The 23,073-nt window shown below is 48.2% G+C and overlaps 5 protein-coding genes across 5 annotated transcripts; 3 read left to right on the top strand and 2 right to left on the bottom strand.

Annotated features, from left to right (window-relative positions):
• Positions 1–3,677: 3,677 nt before the first annotated feature.
• Positions 3,678–5,711, bottom strand: LOC133393013 (uncharacterized). Its single transcript, XM_061655867.1, has 2 exons — positions 5,526–5,711; positions 3,678–5,461 (listed from the first exon to the last, which is right to left on the bottom strand). Exons 1-2 carry the CDS (start codon positions 5,598–5,600, stop codon positions 3,953–3,955), a joined length of 1,584 nt encoding a protein of 527 aa, XP_061511851.1. The 5' UTR covers positions 5,601–5,711; the 3' UTR covers positions 3,678–3,952.
• On the top strand, positions 5,709–8,335 carry LOC1280902 (uncharacterized). The gene is made up of 2 exons (XM_320772.5): positions 5,709–6,601; positions 6,668–8,335. Exons 1-2 carry the CDS (start codon positions 6,554–6,556, stop codon positions 8,096–8,098), a joined length of 1,479 nt encoding a protein of 492 aa, XP_320772.2. The 5' UTR covers positions 5,709–6,553; the 3' UTR covers positions 8,099–8,335.
• A 709-nt stretch (positions 8,336–9,044) lies between these two features.
• LOC1280901 (BLOC-1-related complex subunit 7) lies at positions 9,045–9,854 on the top strand. Its single transcript, XM_061655870.1, has 2 exons — positions 9,045–9,203; positions 9,268–9,854. The coding sequence occupies exon 2, from the start codon at positions 9,299–9,301 to the stop codon at positions 9,614–9,616; it is 318 nt and encodes a 105-aa protein (XP_061511854.1). The 5' UTR covers positions 9,045–9,203; positions 9,268–9,298; the 3' UTR covers positions 9,617–9,854.
• An 82-nt stretch (positions 9,855–9,936) lies between these two features.
• On the top strand, positions 9,937–18,362 carry LOC1280900 (N-acetyltransferase eco). Its single transcript, XM_061655865.1, has 4 exons — positions 9,937–10,414; positions 12,334–14,271; positions 17,206–17,899; positions 17,973–18,362. The coding sequence occupies exons 1-4, from the start codon at positions 10,231–10,233 to the stop codon at positions 18,172–18,174; spliced, it is 3,018 nt and encodes a 1,005-aa protein (XP_061511849.1). The 5' UTR covers positions 9,937–10,230; the 3' UTR covers positions 18,175–18,362.
• On the bottom strand, positions 18,268–23,067 carry LOC1280899 (dynein regulatory complex protein 11). Its single transcript, XM_061655866.1, has 2 exons — positions 21,315–23,067; positions 18,268–19,677 (listed from the first exon to the last, which is right to left on the bottom strand). The coding sequence occupies exons 1-2, from the start codon at positions 22,897–22,899 to the stop codon at positions 18,380–18,382; spliced, it is 2,883 nt and encodes a 960-aa protein (XP_061511850.1). The 5' UTR covers positions 22,900–23,067; the 3' UTR covers positions 18,268–18,379.
• Between the last annotated feature and the right edge of the window lie 6 nt (positions 23,068–23,073).

Here is a 23,073-nt window from a genome sequence, read left to right on the forward strand (position 1 = left end):
CAAAAAACTGTCAGATTGGTGGGTTAAACCACACATCTCCAGAAGCAGCCACTTCTATGTTTGTTCAAATCAGTTTTTTTATGCACGCGTAATTCATTTGCTCTACATATATCACCCCAAAATGTGTTTAATTGTGTAAAGGAAGTAATGAAACTTGTGTGTTTAAGTTCATTTGTTGTGAAACATGTTTGTGTAAGATGTGGATGTGTGTGTTTGTTTACTTGCAAATGGACTTTTTTATTTCGCTGGCCAGTGCATAGTTTATAGATTTATAATATTGCCGAAGTTATGTTGTGATGTAAGTGAATGAGTTAAAGTAATCAATGTGTTAAAATCATGTTCAGCATATTGACCTTAGCTCGCACTTGCTCCATCTTTTCCTCGTCAACATGTTTGGAAAAGGTGGGCCAAGTGCGGGCAAGGTCAATACATCTTATTAGAACTGACAGCTCCGATTGTTCTAAAATTTGGTGGGTTAACGACTGAATCGACCACCACTAACCCACGTGGGTTTGAAGTGGTTTTACAGTGGGTTAAGGTCGATTTGGTTATTTGGGCAGCTCGTACTTTGTGGCTGATTAAGAGATCGACGGTACTTTGCGAAACTATGGAGCTTTTTAACAGGCACATGGTACTATTTGGAACTTTGCGGCTGATTAGCACTATGTGTAGGGTTCACGATGGAACTTGAAAGCTTGTAAAGAAAGGGTACCGAACTTGGTGGAACTTTAGAGCTTTTTAATGCATGACATCGGTACAAGCTGCCATCTTGTCAAATTGTCAAAGTCTGACGCCGTCAATCATCTCATTGCTGCTGCACAAGTTAGATTAGTTCTTTGAAGAAGGGATTTTGAGGGAAGTGATTGTGATTGTGACAGTAAATTGTGTGACATTTTGTATAATTCATGAATATTAAGGATTTAAAAACACATACACATGTACACAAACAAAGAGCAGTCCCCCACAATGCAGTTATTGCGGTGTCTTCATTACCAATCAATCAATCACCTTTTGGTTGAATGCCGTGGTTACGAACATAAACGCATAGAATACAACATCTCAAACAACATTGATGATGCTCTATCTTATAACAAACTCCATCAAAAGAACCTCCTCAAATTTCTGAAAGACACAGACCTATTCAACAAAATATAATCAAATCAACCCAACTCCACACTAGAGATGGGTTCTGCGGATCGCACCCACGGTTCCGCTCCGGTTCCGGCAAGTATGATTCCGATTCCGATTCCAGAGAGAAGGAATCCCTAGTTCCACCGGAATCGTCCGGAATCTTCCAGAATCTGCCGGAATCGTCCGGAATCGTCGGAATCGTCCGGAATCTTCGGAATCGTTGGGATCGTCCGGATTCGTCCGGAATCGTCTAAAGTCGTCTGGAATCGTGCGGAGTCATTCGAATCGTTTGGAATCGTCTGAAATCGTCCGGAATCGTCGTAATCGTCCGGAATCGTCAGAACGGTCGGAATCGACCGGAATCGGCTGGAATCGCTCGGAATCGACCGGAATCGTCCGGAATCGTGCGGAATCGTAGTCAATCAATAGTAGTGAATAGTAGAGCCGATTCCGGGCGATTCCGGACGATTCCGGTCGATTCCAAACGATTCAAATTCACGTTCCGGCCGCCACGCATATGTCAATGCTGTCTGTCGTACATTTAAGCCAGGAATGTCGCGCACTAAGTTCCTCAATATCGTTCGACATGTACGCTAGCTTCTTGTGTTACTGTTTGTATCTATTTGTATTAGGTTATGCACTGCATAAATGACATGAAATGAAATGGCATTCCGACGATTCCAGACGATTCCGGACGATTCCGGACGATTCCGGACGATTCCGGGCGATTCCGGGCGATTCCGGGCGGTTCCAGTCAATTCCGTGCGATTCCGGGCGATTCCGGGCGATCTGGGCGATTCCGGTCAATTCTGAGCGATTCCGGGCGATTCCGGCCGATTCCAGACGATTCCGGACGGTTCCAACGACTCCGCACGATTCCGGCGATTCCAGACGATTCCGGACGATTCCGGGCGGTTCCGGCTTGTCGGATTGAACCTACCCTTCGGAACTGGGTCCGAAATTTGTTGGAATCGTCCGGACCCAGTTCCGCTTTTTTGTGCGTTTTGCCCAACTCTTCTCCACACCAATAATCTTCCTGCAAAGAGATGAATGTAGTCGCAAGACTCAAAATCTCTATAAACAAATCTTACCACTACTACTACACAAACAAAACAAATCCTGTTGTTTATTTCATCGATGACGCTTGCTTGAAAATAAAACACAAAGAAAAATAATCCCCGGTACCGTAGCATAAGGAAGCTGCTTAAGCGCTGTTTGAAAGACCCACCTAGAACTTTGATGCTGTTTAACTATTGCAAAAGGCGAATTAGAGCAGCGATCTTTAGCGTGCCAAAATGAGCTGCTTAAGCAATTCTGGCTATTTGGGTATGTAAAATTGTTGTGGGCAGCCGTGCCGACCCCTGGACTTGCCGTGGTAGTTGTGCTGCCACTGGTCAATGTCCAGGGGACGACAGTGTATCACGCACACTGTCGTACGCACACTAAGCGCGGGCCGCTTAGTGTGTGTTGTGCGCTCGGACAAGCAAGTGTTGCGAGCAGCCGGTCGAGCAGGGCTCCCGGCAGGGCACGGTACGGCTGGCGCGCGGCCGAGTATTTTAATGTGTATTGTGCTTGTGAGTTTATACTTATTATGTGTACTGTAATTTTGTATGTAATAAAGTACCTGAAAGCAAGCCAAAGATACAACAAAAATTCCATATAATTTCCCTTTTGATCGAATGTTAAAATCTATTTCAAAAGGTTCCAAGCTGTTATTTTAACTCAGAATCGTATCAAATAATGAATTGAATGGCTAAAACCACTCACTACTTGCAAAATTATACGAAAATTAGTGATATTTTGGCTGGAAAATCACAAGAATCGACTTACGCGGAAATTCGGGATACGCGGTTTTTTGCGGCCGTTTTCGGTCCCCATTAACCGTGTATCTCGGGGACCGCCTGTAGAAAGAGCAAGAGCAATGCAGATATTTTCGTTAATTTTGATCTTTTTCATTAAAATCACCGGCTAAATTTTAAATTTTAACGAAACATTGACGAAGCCAGGAAAGAGTTACGCAGTGTTTTATGCCCTGGAATGACTGCGGTATGGAAAGCTAAAAGTAATACTTTTAGGCATACTTTTAACGGTTTCTGAACAAGTTTGTGCTACTTGGGATATAGCCTTCTAACTATCCGAGCAAAAATATATATATGAATGGTCGTGTGGTCAAGATACGTGGGTAGTATCAAAATACGGATGTTTTGATTAAACTCTAAATAACTATAGAGGTTAACTAATTCAAGGTTGAGGACGGAATGTTGATATCAAGCTCGCCAGGCTCCGGTGGGCTAGCCATGTTGTACCCATGGAAACGGACGACCCAGTCCGTAAAGTCTTTTTAGGCCGTCCACAAGGACAAAGGAGGCGTGATAGGCCCAATCTGAGGTGGCAAGATGGCGTGGAGGCATCCGCTGTTAAGGCTGGGATAACGGACTTGCAGACGAAGGCGCGAGACCGTGAGCGGTTTCGGACACTCTTGAGGCAGGCCAAGACCGCAAAGCGGTTGTAGCGCCGGATAAGTAAGTAAGTAAGAAAGCCTTAAATTAGAAAAAGTTTATAATAAATCATTTATTCATTCCTATAGTTCATCAAGAGTGGATGTGTATTACCCTGAACTCTTATAGTACTACCTTATATGATAGATTAATCCTTCCACAATAAAACCTGTTTTGATTCCAAAATCTATCAGAACAGACAAGTAGCCACCTCCCACAAGAAAAAAACGGAAATAATTTCTATTGCCAACGTTAGTGCGATGAACGTTGCGACGTAGGATGGCAAAGTAAAACAAATCAATAAAAGCAAGTTTTTGTTTTCTTTACCTTAAGGAACTTACATGTCTATAGGAATATTTGAGTAATATGGACCTCTGCTCACGGAAGTGATCGCTCAGACGTGCATAATCACCCTCCATCATGCATTTGGTAAAATCATGTTCGAGTATTTCAAAAAACCCAAGCTCCATGATTTCCAAGTTCACCATCCGTTTGGGAAACCGAGCCGGCAAGGTCATTTTTGACATGTATCCTGGAAAAATAACCAAACGTGTCAGCTGAGGCAAGCTAGGCAGATATTTCGAAAATTGCTGATTAACATTTTCCACCACAAGCGTTTTCAGAGCAGACAGCTTGGGCAGGCAGGCGTAAACAGCCACGTAGTCCATAGAGAGCCACAAAAAGTTTAGCTGACTGCTGAGCTGTCCTGCGAAAAGATCACATATTTGATCGACTTTCGATGGATCGGGTGTGATCTTTAGCCACTTGATCGACGACAGCTCCGCCAACGATGGCCAATCGATTTTCATGTCGTACAACAGAAGCCTCTCCAGCCGGGGCAAGCGAACGCCTGTGAACGATAGAATATCGGCACTGCAGCATATGCTCAACTGTTGCAGCATGATCAGGTTCGATAGGTGGCGCAACGGATTCGGCCCGATACTAGCCAAGTACAGCAAATGCAGATCCTTCAGCTGAACGCATGATTCACAGATGGCCTGCAGCACCTCACTCGATGCGATGCTAGCGTGGTAGTACAGTTTCTTAAGCTGCTTCAAATGCCGGTAAAATTCGATCTTTTCGATAGAACCGATACTAATAGCTTGCTCGTGAGGACGTGATGAAAACATCATCCTATCATCATCATCATCAGCAGCAGCATGCCAAATCATGAGCTCCTCCAACTGTTTTAGCTTCCAGTACGGTTCTTCGCCTCCGTGCTCTATGTACTGCTTACCAACGATGGTCTCCACATCCAGTGAAGAAACAATATCCAGCACGCGAAGATTGGGACAGTCGATGACCTCAGGTAGACTTACATGCAGCACCAGCTTGTGCAGTGAACGATTAACAACCTTCAGCTCTTTAAATGAATGCGAACGAATTAAGCCATTAGCTGGATGAACCAAGTGTAGCTCCTGCAGGCATCCCATCTTTACCACCGCCTTCGATATCTTTACGGCGAACGTCTGCAAATCTTTCCCCAATCCGACCCTTAGTACGACCAATTGCTGGAGCCAGGACGGCACTAGTAGCTTGCTGAGCACGAGATTCATTTGACGCGTTACAAACGGTTCTCCCAGCAGATCAATATTGACCTTGCTGTAGCGGCGCTTGGTCCAATCGAGCATTTTGGCTGCTTCTGTTAAGTGTGCCTCCTCACGGGCCCTCAAATCGGCATAACTCATATTGCCATCTGACCGCACACGGCCAATGCGCAGGGTAAATCGTGTAGCGCCGTATTCGGAAACCAGGCGCTCCCAGCGGCGGCAGGTAAGTGAAACCTCTCTTAGCGAGTAGATGCAGAGATAGTCAAAAATGGTGTACATTATCTGGAAAGTGGAATGGAGGAGTAAAATCATCGTGATTTGAGTGGAAAGTCTGACCTTTGCTTACCTCTTGTGGCAGCTCATTGATGTGCAATTTGGGCGGGGACGAATACCTCGCGCATTTTCTTCGCGGACGGCTCATGCTTGGTTTTGATTACCTATGAGTATGTTGCGCGGTGATCTTCTTTTCATATGCCGATTTCCGATACGCCGATCGGGACGATGTAGGTTCAAAATCTCCATAACAAACACACAAACAGCGCATTGATAAGTTCCAAGACATCCAGCTGTCAGATGCCAAATGTTGAATTGGGTATAGCAGCTATTTGGATTCTTGAATTCAAACGGGCAGGTGTGTCGTTCCCATGCAACAAACACTACCCAAGCAATTTGACCCGATTTTGAATAATCGTGCAAATAAACATAGAGAGAAGATTCTCGCTTGTTTTCGGTGAATTTAAGGCCACAAATATACAAACGCTTTATGAAACTTACGATCAAGGTCCATAAACTACAGGCGGTCCCCGAGATACACGGTTTATGGGGACCGAAAACGGCCGCAAAATACCGCGTATCTCGGATTTCCGCGTAAGTCGAATCTCGTGATTTCCAACTAAAATATCACTAATATTCGAGTAATTTTGCAAGTAGGGGGCGGTTTTAGTCACTTTATGAATTATTTGATATGATTCTGACTGAATATAACAGTTTTAAATTTTTTGAAATAGTTTTTAACATTCAATCGAAACGGAAATTATTTGGCAATATACAATTGATGTGTCAAATCAGTACAATTTGCTCAAAGAACTGTCAAATTTAGAAAACCGCGTATCTCCGAATCCGCGTATAAGGGGTACCGTGTATCTCGGGGACCGCCTGTATATAGTAAAAATTTGCATGGAACTTTTCATTTCGCGCGCACGTGCACCGTCGTGTAAACACAGCTGAAGTTCGTCCAAAAAGAAAAGACGAACATGCTGTGGTAAACAAGCACTTTGACAGCTCGATGTTTGCAACGGAATCATTCGTACAAACGCCCGGCCGACGAATCGTGCATTGACGCCAACTGAAAGCAGCGCTACAGGTGAATGTGAAATGGATCTACCCGATGCTGGATCTCCCTTCGACAAGCTGCCATCGGAGGTAAATAATACTCAACATTCAAACCCCACATCCTGCATAGTTTCATGACTTCATTGCTCGTTCCAGCTCATTTTTTCCATTTTTGATTATCTTGAGCTCAAGTCGCTGAAGGCAGTTTCACTAACATGCCATCGGTTGGAGCAAATGTTTGCCGACTACAGTGCCTGTCGGTTTGTGCTGCGAATCCGTGAGGAACGAAACAGCTATGTATTCCTCCCGCCGTTGATTGAAATTGCTGATAAGGTGGAGGCGGCAACCAAATTGCTGAATAGGACCAAACGTTGTTACCGGCGTGTTCATCTCGATGTGCAGTATCAGCCAACGGCTGATAGTATCGAGCATATGCAAGCTGTGCTCGACAAGCTTTTCGCAGTACGGTTGATGCAGCAACTGACCGTGCTGAAGCTTGATTTGCCGGCCGTACCGGAGAAGTTGGCCGTACAGCTGTCGGATGCGGTGTCAATGCTAGACAGTCTGCAGGAGCTAGCCATCAGCTACAAACAAAGAGATAATCAATCCACGTTCAGCCAACTGTACATTGTGAATCGTTCACTGCACAAGCTGGTGCTGAACTGCGTTTGGCCCGGCAGGATCAATTGTCCCAATATGCAGTGCCTGAAAGTGTTGGCGAATGTAGACGTGTGGTACATGATAGGCGAACAGTATGCACTACATGGTGACGCAGAACCGTACTGGAAGCTGAAACATCTGAAGGAGCTGTTCATGGCGACACACCTTTTGTACCGTGCGTTGGACCATTATTTACAAAAAACAGAAACCTATAAGAGCGTATTTTGTCAACAGTTGACCCAGCTTAAAAAATTACGTCTTTTTCACAGTTGCCTGGTAACAGATAAGGTGCTGAAGGCCATCTGCGAATCGTGCGTCCATTTGGAGAACCTGTCGTTCACGTCAATGTACATTTCCAATCCGGATTCGTTCCGCTACATCTCGAACCTAACCAACTTACGACAGTTGTCAATTGAGAGCTACATTAGCGGTCTATCGTTCGCTGGCGTTCGCTTGCCTCACCTCAAAACGCTTCTGCTAGGCAATGTTAACATTGACTGGCCATCGTTAGCGAAAGTTGAATCGATTGAGTCGCTCATGATTAAACTCAACGTCTCGCAGGTGGTTCCAGCATGTGATCTTTTCGCTGGACACATGCGGCGGTTACGCTTGTTATGGATCAAGTTTGATATTAATATAAATCACGAGCGCTATCGAGAAATATTCGCAGCGCTCAGTAAACTCCCTGCACTGGAAACGCTTGTACTGCACAATGTGTTACGTTTGGACTGTCTCAAAGAAATGGTACCGATACCACGGCTCACCCGACTCGTTGTATGCGACATATTTCCAAAATGTATTTCGGTATCTCCGGCCGATGTTGCAAAACGAGTCCCGAAAGTAGATAGAATCGAAGTTCCTTGGATCAATAAGGTTAACAAAGAGATGAAGCAACGCTTTGGATGTAATGCTGGCTTTTTTCATTAGATTTGCAATGTTGCCTTGACCATTAGATATGGTTTATACCATATTTATTATGGTACCACCATATACCATTATTTATTTGTATTACGAACCCAAATCATGGTTTGCTTGTTTAACATGTTTCAACACACGCTTAGCAACTTAAGTGCTGAACTTCTAGAATATATAGAATGTAGTTGTAAAACGGGGATTTTTGGTTTGATAACAGTAAATGCAATAAAGACAATATTTTAACTAGAAGTATGCATATGAGAATCTTATAATATTAGCTAACAATAATAATAATTAAAAAAAAAAACAAATACAGGCGGTCCCCGAGATACACGGTTAATGGGGACCGAAAACGGCCGCAAAATACCGCGTATCTCGAATTTCCGCGTAAGTCGAATCTCGTGATTTCCAGCTAAAGGGCCTTTGGGGGGTCGCCATAGTTGAGGGACTTTACGTCATTTTTGAACCGTTAACCATTGGTTTCCGCACACAAAGCTTAGCAAATAGAACAGATTTCTTTGTTATTATGTGTATTTTTGTGTGTCTATTGGTTTTATCGAAAAAATTAGATATATTAACAAAAGATTTGATGATTTGTTTATGTACGAAATTTAAAATCATGTGAGTAAGAGTTCTAATCTCGCGTAAATTGTCCATGCGGCTCGTCGATAATAAGGAATCAATGTGGAAATTGAAAAAATAATGGTTTTCTTAATTTTTATCTCCAAAAATGTCGAAAACACAATGAATTATGGAATAAATTCACGGAATAAAACAAAATAACACACTTTAATCCATGTTTTAATGTTTAATAAGAACTTGCAAAGTCCAAAATATATTTTTAAAGAATATTTAATCGAAAAAATTGGGTAGATAAATTTAATGAACAAATTTAATAAATGTAAACAAAGTTTGAATCCTGGGGACCTTACGTCAAGTGACGAATTGTCAAAATGCACTAGAGTCCACCACCTGATATTTTTAAATCCACCTTGCTGCTGACCACTCTTTGCAAGCTGTCAAATGGGAAAAAGCAGCAACAACATAAACAAATCAGATTTGCCCTTCCGAGCAGCGTCCACTCGCACGGCAAATTTTGCTCCATTCTTTTGGGACGGTAAGTTTTTAATTAAAATACCCATTCCAGTGCAGGTAAAAAACGCATTCGCTTGCCATTGTAGCTACCGCAAACCGGATCATCCCACGGCAGCCATGGCATCCGCATCGAGCAGCAGCGCGAAGAATCTGTTCAGCGACTCGAAACGGCGGCTGGCGGAACGGGTGGCCGTGAACGTGAACAATGCCTCGTCCGTCGCACGGCAGATCGTGCGTGGCTCGAAATCGAACGAAATACTGATGCAGGCGGCCAAGAACTTTGCCTACCATGAGAGCACGGTCGACAACAGCATACAGAATCTGAAGAAGATGGAGATCATATTCCAGCATCTGAACTACCAGTACGAAGCGATCGAGCAGGCGGCCGAGAAGCTGGAGTACGTCGAGGAGCAGGTGAAGGCCATGGAAAGGTGATAAATCTGCGTGGTTGGGTGATGCAGGGGGATAAGAAAAAGGGGCGTTTGCGCTAAAGTCATAGTCGTCAGATAGCTTGTTTGGCTTTCAAAGGAGCTGTTAATGAGATAACTGTGCCCAGCAACTGTCATACATTTTAGCTTTATTTATTAAACGTTTAGTTAAGTTCATTCTAGAGCGTGCATTCCGGAATAATTAATGTTGAATAATATTTAAAAAAAACCAAACATCCACAAAATTACCTCTTTTCCTTTTGTTTACCTCGAACACTGTCAACTGAACGAGGATATTGAAAAATTACCCCCAAACTGACAGCGCTCGCGTAAACGTTACGTCAAAACTTGGGTAATTTTTGATCCTACCCCCTCCACCCGGACGAACAACGACAGCGCGCGCCAAAAAATAAACATAGCAACGCGCGTTTGTTTACGTTTCCTGCGCTGAGATCATCCTTCGAGCTGGAATTAGCTTGCGCGTTCGTGTTTCGCGACGAAAATGCGTTAATTGTTCCCCAAAGTTGCAAAAACCGAAACACTAATAGTTGAAAGTGTGTGTGTGAGTGTGGAAATTTAGAGCAAACCGACGACAAAACACCCACATGATCGCGGGCAGCGATGGAGCATACGCCACGGAATGCGGTGCGACAGGGTCACCGCGGTGCCCTTCTCGGCACGCCGAAGCTGGCCAGCGGCAGCAGCAGCAAAAAATCACTCTTCGGGAAGGATGCAGCAGATGAGACCGACCTTGGGCCGATGACACCGCTGCGGTTCGGGAGCCATCGGAAGAAAGGCCAAACGCGTAAGTTCTGTTCTGGCTTGGCTTTTGGGCGTTCTGACAGATGATGCTGGAGCTTCACGGCGTCTCACGTTGATGTCGGGACAACCAGTGGCCTACTTAGCTCTGTTGCTACTGGATTCGTCACTGAAACGAGAGGGGGCTGTTAAGCCCGAGCATCCCAACAAGGACGTTGTTGGGTGTAGCTTGCTTCTTCCTGCCGTTTCCCTTCTAGCCATCGGTGCCCGCTTTGATCCTCACTTGAGTGTCCTGTTGGTCGTTTTGACCTGACGGCGCTGACGGATTCGACTACGGGCTAAGGTCCTGTTAGCAATCTTAATCATATTATCAGGTCTAGCCAGAACCATTTCCTTGTATTTTTGAAGTTTTCTCCACGCTCTTGGTCGACGTTCAAACTCAAACTTCAAACGACGTACGATCCCGGTTTATATGCTTGCTCCCTGTCCGATCATGTCCAAGGTCCATAAACCTGATTTGTTACCTGTTTGGTGGGATTTTCTGTGAATTGTTTATGGAATTTACCACCAACACAAAAGACCTTACAAATGTGTTCTTTTTGCTTGTGGTGTTAATTTGTAAATTAAAATTATTACAAGGACGCCTAAACAATGCAATATCTATACAATAAAACAAACCTAAATTAATGGTGCCACATGGTTTCTCCTGCTATCTTTTCATGGAACGTTTCTTCATTGCTTCGTAAAATTTCTAGCGATAAAAATCCGTTCAAAATTTAAACTCTTTACACGTTACAATCAACAAAAATGAAAATTTGCATTTGTTTGGTGCAGTCATAAACTCGCACGACTCATTAACATGCCCGTCATGGGTTCAAGTCTATAATGAGGACCGTTCCACCCGTTGCAAGGACTAGACTATCCGGCTTCGTGGTACTGTATAGGACACGGAAGCCCTGCATAGCCCTTGTATGTCCGCGTAGGACGTTACACCAATTAGCTTATTCATCTAATAAAACGGACAAACTGATACATAATTGATAACGATCTTGCAAATGCCAACCCTGAAGTTAAGGCCATTAGGGCCATTAAAACTTATTCTTACCCCATACCAATATTGGAACTGTTCCCAAATCCATAAAAATTGGCATAGACATATTGTCCAATTTGTTTAAAGATTACCTATTTAAAATATGCTATTTTTTGATTCGGTATCAGTTCCATACCCGGTCCAAGTATCGTTCCGAATCCGTATCCGGAACAATTCCAGGTACAGTTCTTGTAAATAATTGTAATCAGAAGCCATTTCTAAATCAGTATGGGTTCATGATCGGTTTCAGGACCGGTATCGGTTGAGTATCAGTACCAGGTCCTTTATTGGTTTACTTTCAGTTCTAGGGCTGATATGGATTCTTTATAGGTTCCTGGATCAGTATGGGTTCAGTATCAGTTTCAGGTCCGGCATGGATTTAGTATCGGTTCCAAGACCGGTATGGGTTCTGTATCAGTTCCAGGACGGGTATGGAATTGTGATCGGTTCTAGGACCGGTATAGGTTCATGATAGGTACCAGAACTGGTATGGGTTCATGACAGATTCCAGGACCGGTACGGGTACTTGATAGGTTCTAGGACCTGTATGGGTTCAGTATCAGTTCCATGTCCTTTATGGGTTTACTTTCAGTTCCAGGACCGGTATGGATTCTTGATCGGCTACAGGACCAGTATAGGTTCATGATAGGTTCAAGGACTATTATGGTTTCATGATAGGTTCTAGGATCAGTATGGGTTCATGGTAGGTTCCAGGGCCGGTATAGGTACTTGATTGGTACTAAGACTTGTATGGGTTTATGATAGGTTCCAGGACCGGTATAGGTTCAGTACCAGATTCCTCTGCCCTGGCCAAATTACCTAGTCAAAACGTGCAACTAACATGAATTCTCCCATCCTTCCCCCCCAAACTGCAGCCAGCAGCAGCAGCAATGCGCTTACCAACATCACCTCGTTCCGCAACCTGTTCGGCAACGAGTCGCCGGACAGTGATCGGTCGCTGTCGCCCGACTTTGCCCGCCGGTTCACCAACAACGGCCGGTACGAGCTGCTGTCCGTCGACCAGGACAAGGAAAACGTCGCGATGGTGGACGAGGAGACGCGCTTCTCGTTCAGCGGCAGCATCCCGGAAACGCCGAGCAGCCGGCTCAGTGCCGAGGAGAGCGCCCTGCTCGACGAGAACAACTCCAACTCGCTCTCGCTGATGATGAGCTCGGATCTGAATCTCGTGGAAAAGCGCACGAAAGCCCTGCACCGCACGCCGGGCGTGACGACGCGCAGCCGATCGACCAATAGGGATCGGGCGTCGGTTGGACCGTTGCAGCGCAGGACGCAGCAGCAGGCCCAGCCACAACACCAGCCAAAGGCACAGCTGCTGGGTATGAAAAGACCGCACACGGTGGTGAGTACGCCGGACAACCGTTCCCAGTCGCCGGTGTGCACCGAGACGGGAGGGAGCAGCAGTACAGCAAAGCGACCCAATGTGAAGGCCCGCACCGCACTGCACTTTAACGACGTTCAGCCCATACCGGCAAAATCGTTCTACTCATCAGCGTCCGTCGCCGAAAAGGACCACAGCCCCCTTAAACCACTCCAGCCTTTGTCGACGAAATCGTTCTACTCGTCGGCGACTTCGTTGGCACAGGGCCCAACCAGCACCAGCGCCTACAAATCAACGCCCTCCCCGAAGCCATCCACAACGCACCACCAGCCAGTGACGCCCAAGCACGTGCCGCTCACAAAAACGCCACACAAAGCGACCATGCGCAAACGCTCCAAATCGTTCTCGTCCGCCGCCCCACGGCTAGGGCAGCGGGGGACGGTGCACAAGATACGGAAGCCGACGAAAAAACGTTCCCCCAAGGAAGCTCGAACCGATCGGTCACGCACAGCAAAAGGCGGAGGCTCGGCGGTGGCAAAGCAGACGAAAAATCGTGCCATCGCCGGTGGCACGAAAAGCTGCCCCACCACGCCGAAAAGCAACAAGGAACCGGATCACGAGCAGATGCTGCAGCAGCTGAAGCGCGTGAACAGTATTTTGCGCGAGGGACAGAGAAACTTAAAGCGCGTCGCCCGTCCGCTCGTCACCTCCCGCTCGATGACGGATTTAGCTGGCGCGGGGCTGTCGTCCGAGAGCGAGGGGGCTAGCTCGTCTTCGTCGGAAGAGGAAGGCTCAGCCTCGGAGGGGGAGGAGGAGAAGGACGGTGGTGGCACGCAGCGCAAGTTCTTCCGCTCGAAGCGTCGATCGCGATCAATACGCAGCGTGTACAAACACTTCGACACGATCATGGTTGGCGTGAAGCAGGGCGGAAAGCGCAAGCTGCTCAGCTTTCCGCAGGCGCCGAAGCGCCGGCGTACCGCGTTCGGGGAGGAAAGTTTCGACTTTGCGCACGAGCAGGCGGAGGTGGAAGATTTGATCAGCAAGCTCGGTGATGGTGGTAGCGACAGTTTCGGCGAGGGAAGGGCGAACGATGAGGACGATGCACCGATACCGATCCAATCGAACGTTATCTATCTGTCGGCGGGCGATGGGTTTGTGGTGGAGCACAGTCCGCCCGAGGGGAACACCACCGTGGAGGCTCAGCAGGCGGACTGCGAGAATGGGATGGTTGTAGTACAACATGGCGGCAGTGAGATCACTGAGGCCGTCCTTCACGAGGCTAACGATTACTCCACGACGTTCGATGGTTACGATCAGCTTGCGTACGATGGCGAAAGCATGTACGAGGGCGTCGAGCAGCGGGACGACCTTTTATCCAACAGTACAATCATCATACAGCACGACACGTATCACACGTCTACGAGTTATCACAACGTGAGTGTTGCGTCTACAACGGTGGTGCAGAACTCAACCGGTAAGTTGGCATCAAAATCGATTTTGAATATTTATATGCCTTTTTAACAATAATAATGAAACGAGCTAGTGGTGTGCGTCCCGGAGCGCGCTTACTAGATTCGATAGGTACGGAAGTAAGTTCGAAATTTTGAACCACGTAGGATCTTCACCATGCGGCAGATCTTGGAGAAGATGGCTGAATACAAAAACGACACATACCATCTCTTCATAGACTTCAAAGCCGCATACGATAGCATAGCCAGGGTAAAACTGTACGACGCTATGAGCTCATTTGGAATCCCGGCCAAACTGATAAGGCTAGTTAGAATGACTATGACCAACGTCACATGCCAGGTGAGGGTGGATGGAAAACTCTCAGGACCTTTTGCTACCACCAAGGGTCTGCGCCAGGGGGACGGGCTTGCCTGTCTCCTATTCAACTTGGCGCTAGAGAGGGCCATCCGCGACTCGAGGGTGGAGACTACGGGAACCATCTTCTATAAGTCAACCCAGATCCTGGCATACGCTGATGATATAGACATCATTGGTCTGCGGCTCTCCTATGTAGCAGAAGCCTACCAAGGGATTGAGCAGGCGGCAGAGAACCTCGGATTGCAGATAAACGAGGCAAAGACCAAACTGATGGTGGCAACATCAGCGGACCTACCAATAAATAATCCAAATCTACGTAGGCGTGATGTACAGATAGGTGAACGCACTTTTGAAGTCGTCCCAGAATTCACCTATCTTGGGTCAAAGGTCAGCAACGACAACAGTATGGAAGTTGAGTTGCGCGCAAGGATGCTGGCTGCCAACCGGTCATTCTACAGCCTGAAAAAGCAGTTCACCTCAAAGAACCTGTCGCGACGGACGAAGCTGGGACTATATAGTACCTATATAGTACCAGTACTCACATACGCCTCTGAGACATGGACACTGTCCAAATCTGACGAAGCCCTCTTAGCCGCGTTCGAGAGGAAGATGCTCAGAAGGATACTTGGCCCCGTATGTGTGGAAGGACAATGGAGGAGCCGCTATAATGACGAGCTATACGAGATGTACGGCGACCTCACTGTCGTACAGCGTATTAAGCTCGCCAGGCTCCGGTGGGCTGGCCATGTTGTACGCATGGAAACGGACGACCCAGCCCGTAAAGTCTTTTTAGGCCGTCCACAAGGACAGAGGAGGCGTGGTAGGCCCAAATTGAGGTGGCAAGATGGCGTGGAGGCGTCCGCCATTAAGGCCGGGATAACGGACTGGCAGACGAAGGCGCGAGACCGTGAGCGGTTTCGGACACTCCTGAGGCAGGCCAAGACCGCAAAGCGGTTGTAGCGCCGGATAAGTAAGTAAGGATCTTTTAAAACCACGGAATCGCTGGTCGGAACTATCAGAACACAATCGGAAAGGTCTGAATTAGTGATGTGTTCGTCGACTTCGATCATACTCCGGCTATTGTTAGTACGAATCCGATTCCGGTAAAATTCAAACGATCAGTTCCGCCCGGAGCTGGAATCGTTCCGAGTCGTCCGGAGTCGTCCGGAGTCGTCCGGCGTCGTCCCAAGATTTCCGGAGTCACCCAGAGTCGTTCGGAGTTGGTCAGAGTCGCCCGAAGTCGTTTGGAGACGGAGTCGTCCGGAGTCGGCCGGAGTTAACCGGAATCAGAGTCGTACAAAGTCGATCGCAGTCATCCAGAATAGTGATGGGCAAATCCGACTCCGATAAATGCAGAATCAACTCCGGAAGGTAGGTTCTCCCAGCATTCTGGATTCTGGAGTCGTTCGGAATCGTCCAGATACGTCCGGAGTCGTCCTCGGTCCGTCTTCGGGCGGAACTAGTGGTTCAGATTTTGTGATTTTGGAGGATTTCAGAGTCTTTTGGAGTCGTTTGGAGTCGTCCGGGGTCGTCCGGAGTCTTTCAGAGTCGGCTGGAGTCGGAATCGTTCGTAGTCGGTAGAAGTCAACTGGAGCCGTTTCGGTTTAATGTGATTGTGATCAGATATTTCATTTTGTTGTTGTTGGCTTTGCGCGCGCAGTTCGTATACTGGCCTTTGTTTTGAAGAGCGATTATGGCCGGCTCCGACACCAACCGACTGGGAACGACTCCGAACGATTCTGGCCGACCTCGGATGATTCCGACTCCTAACGACTCCGGACGACTCCGGATGACTCCGACACCAAACAACCTCGGACGACTCCAGATGATTTCGGACGACTCCGATTTCGAACGAATCCGAGCGGTCCCGGACGATTCAGAACGACTACAGATAATGCTAGGTGGACCTAACTTCCGAAATCAGTTCCGAAATTACCGGAATCGGGTCAGAGTCGGCTCTGGATGATTTCCATCTTTACCCATCACTAGTCTGAATGGTTCGTTATATCAGGTCTGTTGGATCAGAACCCTTGAAATTGAATACAAATTATGATTTTACAAATTACAAAAACTAACACTTCCATTCCAAACGATCCATTCTCATGGAGATTCCGGAAACTGATTCTGGACCTACTATCTCAAATTCATTCCACAAAAAATTGGAGCTAGCCGGCATCGATTACGCCCAAAACTTAGAGGTTATCCATAAACAACGTAACGATACAATTGATAAGTTCCGGTCCCGTGGTGTAGCGTTAACTCGCATAACTTCCCAATATGCCCGTCGTGGGTTCCAGCCTCGCATTCAAGACCGTGATTCTCCATACGCAAAACAAATTATCCTGTTATGGGTAATCAATATGTCACACGGATAAGCAAGTCAAGTGGTACAGAAGACAGGCTTTGCCCCAAAATAGATGCTGCGAAAGGCCAGAAGTATATCTCCTCAATTAATTTTCTATCGGTTTGATCAACCCTACAAAGTAACGCAATTTATGGATGACCCCCTAAATAGAATCCAATTTGCACTACGAAATGAAATTATTCATCTTTCACCGTTCTCATTTCCTTTTCCCTCTAGTATCACACTACCAGTGCCAAACCCAGTGCCAGTCGGAGCAGCCGATGCCAACCGACCCAACCACCAACGCATACTACCCCATCTTCTATCCCGACCGCGTAAAAGAGCTATGGCGCGAGGAACGACAGCAAACGCTTGCCGCCGAACAGCAAACGGCGGACGTGCGGCATTTGCTCCGCCAGCAGCCGGACCATCGAGCGAAGGCGGACAGAGCTGGTGCCGGCCACAACCAGTACCAGATCGATGCGGGACAGCGCGTGTACGGTGCGGTGCACTGCAAGGAGTGCGGCCTCACCTACACGACGCACGAGCCCGAGGAGGAGCTTTTCCACGATCGCTTCCATCGCTCGCAGGCGCAGCTGAGCTTCCCGAGCGGGCTGAACGAGCAGGTGGTGGTGCAGGTACCGGAGTGGGACGTCACCGGACGCATCATCGTCGTATCGCAGGTCGATAGCACCCGGCAGCCGCTGCTGCGGAAGGCCCAGTCCGTGCTGGAGCTGGTGGACGGCGAGCTGGGGTACGCGACGTGCGGCGAGCTGCCGGAAGGGGCGTGCGTCTATCTGGCCGTCGCGCGCTCGACCGTGCTGGGGATCTGTGTGGTGCAGCCGCTCCAGTACGCGAACCGCATGATTTGCCTCGACGGGCTGCACGGCGTACCGATCGATTGCTACTCGTCCGAGTTCTATCACGCCAAGTGAGTGGGTTCGAAAGGCGTGCTTTGTTTTTAAACTCACCACTATTAATTCACAATCTTCTTTTCACCACAGATGCGGCATCTCACGCATTTGGGTTTCGCCGAAGTACCGCCGCAAAGGAGTCGGACGCAAACTGGTGGCCGCCGTCCGGTATCACTACATCTTCGGCTACACCATCGCGGTGGACGAGGTCGCGTTCGGGGCACCGACGGAGATGGGCAAACTGTTCGCGGAATCTGTCTGCGGCCGGAAAGACTTTCTCGTCTACGTTTAAGGGAGCGGGGCTCGCATATAATGTGCCACGTCAATGATCGTTAATTTAATTTTCTCTTTCACTCCCTGTCTCTCCCCCATGTGCTCTCCACTATTGCGTTCTCTGTGTTTATTGGATAATTTTTGTCTCTGCATTTAGTAATAAACAATCACACGACGGACGGGTGAACGGTTTTTTTTTTACGAAAATTATTAAAGCGTGTTCCTCATTTCTTTGCTCCGGCGGCCTTCGCAGCCATCTGTTCGGCGAGCAGTTGCCGCTCGCGCATCACCTTTGCCCGCTGTTTCGCTAGCTTGTCCACCTTGCGGTGCCATTTGACAAACTTCTCATACTCCTTGTCGGCGATCGGGTACTGCGGAGTGGTCCCAGCAAGAAAGTGGTCCAACAGCTCGTCCACCTGCAAGGGCTTGCGGCCGAACTGCATGCGCCGTCGGATGTTAAGCACCTGCCGCGCGCACTCCAATATCTGCCCTGCCGAGTAGCCGGTAGTGACCTTGGCCAGGGCGGAAAGGTCCAAATCGCGCGGTACGGTTGGAAAGCGACGCAGCGCATACTGCCACAGCAGCACGGTGGAGCCATAGTCCGGTCGGGGTAGCAGCAGGATCTTGTCGAAACATTTCTTCAGCGGTCCTACCTTCGCCACCCACGGCTGATCGCAGGTGCCGACGAGCAGTACCTTATCTTCCGGTTTGAGCTGCTTAACGATCAGCTTGAATAGATGCTTGCCGAGCTTGGCGGGATCGAGCGGTTGCTCCGGCTGGGGCACTTTTTTGTAGAACGCACGATGAACACCCTCGATCGCCAGCACCGACGGTTGCAGCAGGCGGGCGGCGCGTAGTACGAGCTGCAAAAAGTACGCCATGTTGTTCGGTTCGACCGGTCCACACGTGTCAACGCTCAGGTCGAACAGGGTGGAGCCCGTTTCGTTGCAGATCGCTTCGAGGAGTAACGTTTTCCCGTACCCCGGTGGTCCTACCAGACAGAGGGACTTCGGTTTCGGTGCAGCGAGTGGTCCCATCCCGTAGAGGTAGGATTGAAGTATCGTTCTCACCTCTCCCATGCCCGGCGGTGGATCCTGCTCCAGCCGATTGCGCCTCTCGAAGGCGGCGTAATTGAAGTCACCGATGTAATCTTCAAACGTTCGCTTGCGACACGTTTTTAGTACGTTTCGCTCGACCAACTCATTAAGGATGGATTCAACGGACAGATCAGCTGTCGGATCGATCGGCTCTTTGCGTTTCTTCCCCTTGGCACCTTTCGCACGGGGAGGCTTTTTCGGCTTCGGTGGTTTGTACTTCATCCGCTCGTCCTTGCACAGCGCCATCTGCAGGAGCTCCCGTTCGGATTTGAGCAGCTCGTGTACTTCGGCGTGCAGTTCTTGATGGACCTCGGCAAACTTGTCCAACGTGATCCACTCCATGATGGGAAGATCCTGCAGGTTGTCTAGCTCGTTGACAAAGGCCCAATCTTTGCGGTATCGTGCGAGTGTTTCCTCCAGCGTTACTGGAAATTAAGAAGAGCCCGAAACGATGAGAAAGAAGAGGTCGATGTCTCTGGATGATCTTTGGAACAGGTCTCAAATCCATTATGGCGCTGGAACTAGATCTTGGAACTGTTATGCAACCTATCCCTATCGTGGAATTAATCCTGAACATATTCTCGTCGTAGATCTAATCCCGATCCAGTCCCAGCCCTAAAACTGATTTTGATCCAATCCTGCTTTTGGAGGATCTATTCCATATTGTGGAATTAATGCTCGAAACGAACCCTGAACCAGTTCCGGTCGTGGAACTGATTCCGAACCTGATCATAAATCTATCTTGATCCTGATCCGATACATTGATCTTCAAACTGATACTGTAATGATCCTGTTCCTGGAATTTATTCTGAACCAATCCTAATTTTGAGACCATTTTTTAAACTAACCTTCTCCTGCAAAAGGATAGTAATCTAATAGCTGATGCATAACATACCTATTCCAGACCTTTAGTTCATCACGAGACTATCCCGGCTCTGGAACTATTCCCGAAATTCTCCCAATCTTGGAACATCTTAAGAATCCTTTCTAATCTGGTGCATCTACTGATTCTCTGTTGGTCCATGAACTGATTTCAAAGCTATATCAATCCATAAACTTACACTGTACTTATCCTGAACTTATTGTGATTCTGGATTATCTCATTAATTCCGGCTATTTAACAGATAGTTTACTTATCTCAGTGTTAATAGTCTTATAATAGCTTAAACAGACCTGTTTCGGTCCTGCAGTTCATGAAGAACCTATCCTGATCCTGAATTTGGCCTCGAACCCAGGGGCGGATTAAGGGTATTGGGGGCCCTAGGCGGTAAGGCGAATTGAGGCCCCCTGTAAATGGTAAATGGTGTACGGGGTGGGGGGGAGGTGCTACTGGCTCTTGGGTTGGGAGATTGAACAGTAAACTTGAGGCCCATACGATCATCAGTCACAGGCTAAAATTTGCTGGCGGGGGTGGGGGGGTGGTGGGGTTGCAAATGACTCGCCAGCCTCGGAGGCCCAACGTCCATCCTTTCGGGGGCCCTTGTCGCTAGTACTTTGTCTATAAGGCATACTATAGACTAGCGATCTACGGGGCCCCTAAATCGGCGGGGCCCCAGGCGACCGCCTAGTCCGCCTACCGTTAGATCCGCCACTGCTCGAACCTATTCTTAACCTTCAACAGATAAAGAATATCTTCTGATCCTGATTGGAACTGCACACAACTCTATACCGATTTAATATATGTTACTATTCTAACAAGATATTGGAACTTCTACAGGACAATATACAGATCTATAGACTTCTAACAAGATATTGAACCTACTCCAATACAGGAACCTAACCTGGAACTAACCAGATTCTGACAATGATCCTAATTCTCTTTGAATTGTTCGTGGTCTAGAAATTAATCATGAACGTATCTTGATCTAGAAACTGTTTCAGAACCTTAGCTTACGAACACATTCAGCTTAAATTCAGATTTTTTCTGGAACAAGGAACAACTACCCAGCCTATTACTCGCTCTGGAACTAACATCAAACCTACTCCTGTCATGATTGATAATCCAAGCAGAAATTCTAAAATATAGAAACATATAATGAACTTTTGCAGTAATTGTCCTTACGGTACGCATTGGTCATAAACTCCGGCTCAGTAAAATCATACGTCTTGCCCTCCTTCCTTTCCCTGGCCCGTTTCTCCCGCGCCAGTTCCTTCAGCCGTGCCTTCTCCTCCTGCTTCTTCTCCTGCTCGCGCTCCTTTGCCGCCTTCATTGCATCGGCTTCCTTTTTCTTCTGCTCGGGCGTCTTCAGCTTATCCAGCTGCTTCTGCCGCTCCAGCGCCAGATACTCCAGCGGCGTAAGCGTTTCGCCGCGCACAATCAACACCGTGCCGCCCTGGAACGGTTCCGGGATCAGATCGAACGCCAGCGTCTCGTCGTACCACTCGCGAAACCAAGCCCGCACAAAGTCGGTAATGTCTTCGAGCAGGGCCGGACCTCGGATGCGCAATATGCGTGCCTTTTCGTCTGCGATTGCCGCCACAAAGCTACGATCGAACTCGGGCTGTCGGGCTCGGCGCGCCGCTCGCACCTCCGCAACGGCAAGCGCATCCCCCAGCTTCGGTTCATAGTCATCAAACAGTCCCAAAAATTTGGATCTATCAAAGCGATGCTTTTTCTGCGCCTTTAGTGCATTAAATTTGCGCCAATAGCGTTGTATCTTTGCTGCGGCCCGGTTCAGCCTGATGCGTTCCAATGCCTCTTCGAGACGCTTCGCCGCTTCGACCTGGGCCAGCTCCGCCGCAGCCTCTTCCTCGGCCTGCTGCTTCAGCGCCAGCTCCTTCGCATCGGGCCACCGTACGGACGCTACCCGAACTGTTTGTTCCTCCCAGCCCGGTGGTGCGTAGTACGCAAAGTGGACCACATCTTTCTTCTTCATCCGAAAGTCCCAGTTGTAGACGGTGCGCTTCAGCGGGTACAGCATGAACTGGCCGGGGCGGTAGAAAAACTCGTACGGCACATCCACAATCTCCTCGTCGATCGGTTTCGGATAGTAGCGGTCGGGATGGAGCCGAAAGTTCGTTTGCCGTACCCGGGCCTGGCGTGCCCGTTCGTGCGCCGTGATCAGGTTCAATGCGGCCTGCAGTCGCTCCTTACGACGGTCTCGCTTTACGACGGGCCGGTTAATGCCTTTTCCAACGGGAACCTGCTCTTCCTCCGGTTGTTCGCTTTCGTCCGAGGAGCTCCCGTCCTCCGCATCACTTCCCGGCTCGATGAACGCGGGCAGCTTTTGCGCATCGAGCAGCGCTTGCAGTTCGTCGGGTCGCCGTGCGGGAAAGTAGCAGGGACGTACCGCCAGCACATCGTCCGGTATCAGATGCTGCTCCTGCAGCGCCCCGTCCACGTACACGAACTCGCTCAGCTCGATTTCCTGCAACTTCGTCCTGAGCTCGAGCATGCGCGCCTGCCCAGCCTCCAGCAGTTGCTGTATGACGGCTCGCTTCTGGGCTTGCAGCGTTTGGTCGTAGCAGCGCTCCAGGCTGCGGCACAGCTGAACATAACGACAGAACAGATCCGACACCAAGCGATGCACGATCCGCCCGTCCTTGGTCGGTTCCGCTAGTTGTATTCGTTTTTCGTGCTTCAGCACGTGGTCGAGCAGGTCGGTGGTTGTGATCCAAAACTTGGCAACTGCCTTCGCCTGTGCCATTTTGTCTGAAGGTTTTCTCTGTTTTGCCACTATAATATAATTTAAAAAATGCACAAATCTCTTCTTCTATTACAAAATTCTACTAAAGGCTGATAAGCGTTACTTCTCCGACTAATTTTCTGTCGCGGTTGCTAAGCACGTTGAAACTGCACCCATAGCTTTCTTTGCTTTTAC

Source organism: Anopheles gambiae, chromosome 3 (genome assembly GCF_943734735.2).
Source record: "Anopheles gambiae chromosome 3, idAnoGambNW_F1_1, whole genome shotgun sequence".
NCBI classification, from domain to species: Eukaryota; Metazoa; Arthropoda; class Insecta; order Diptera; family Culicidae; genus Anopheles; species Anopheles gambiae.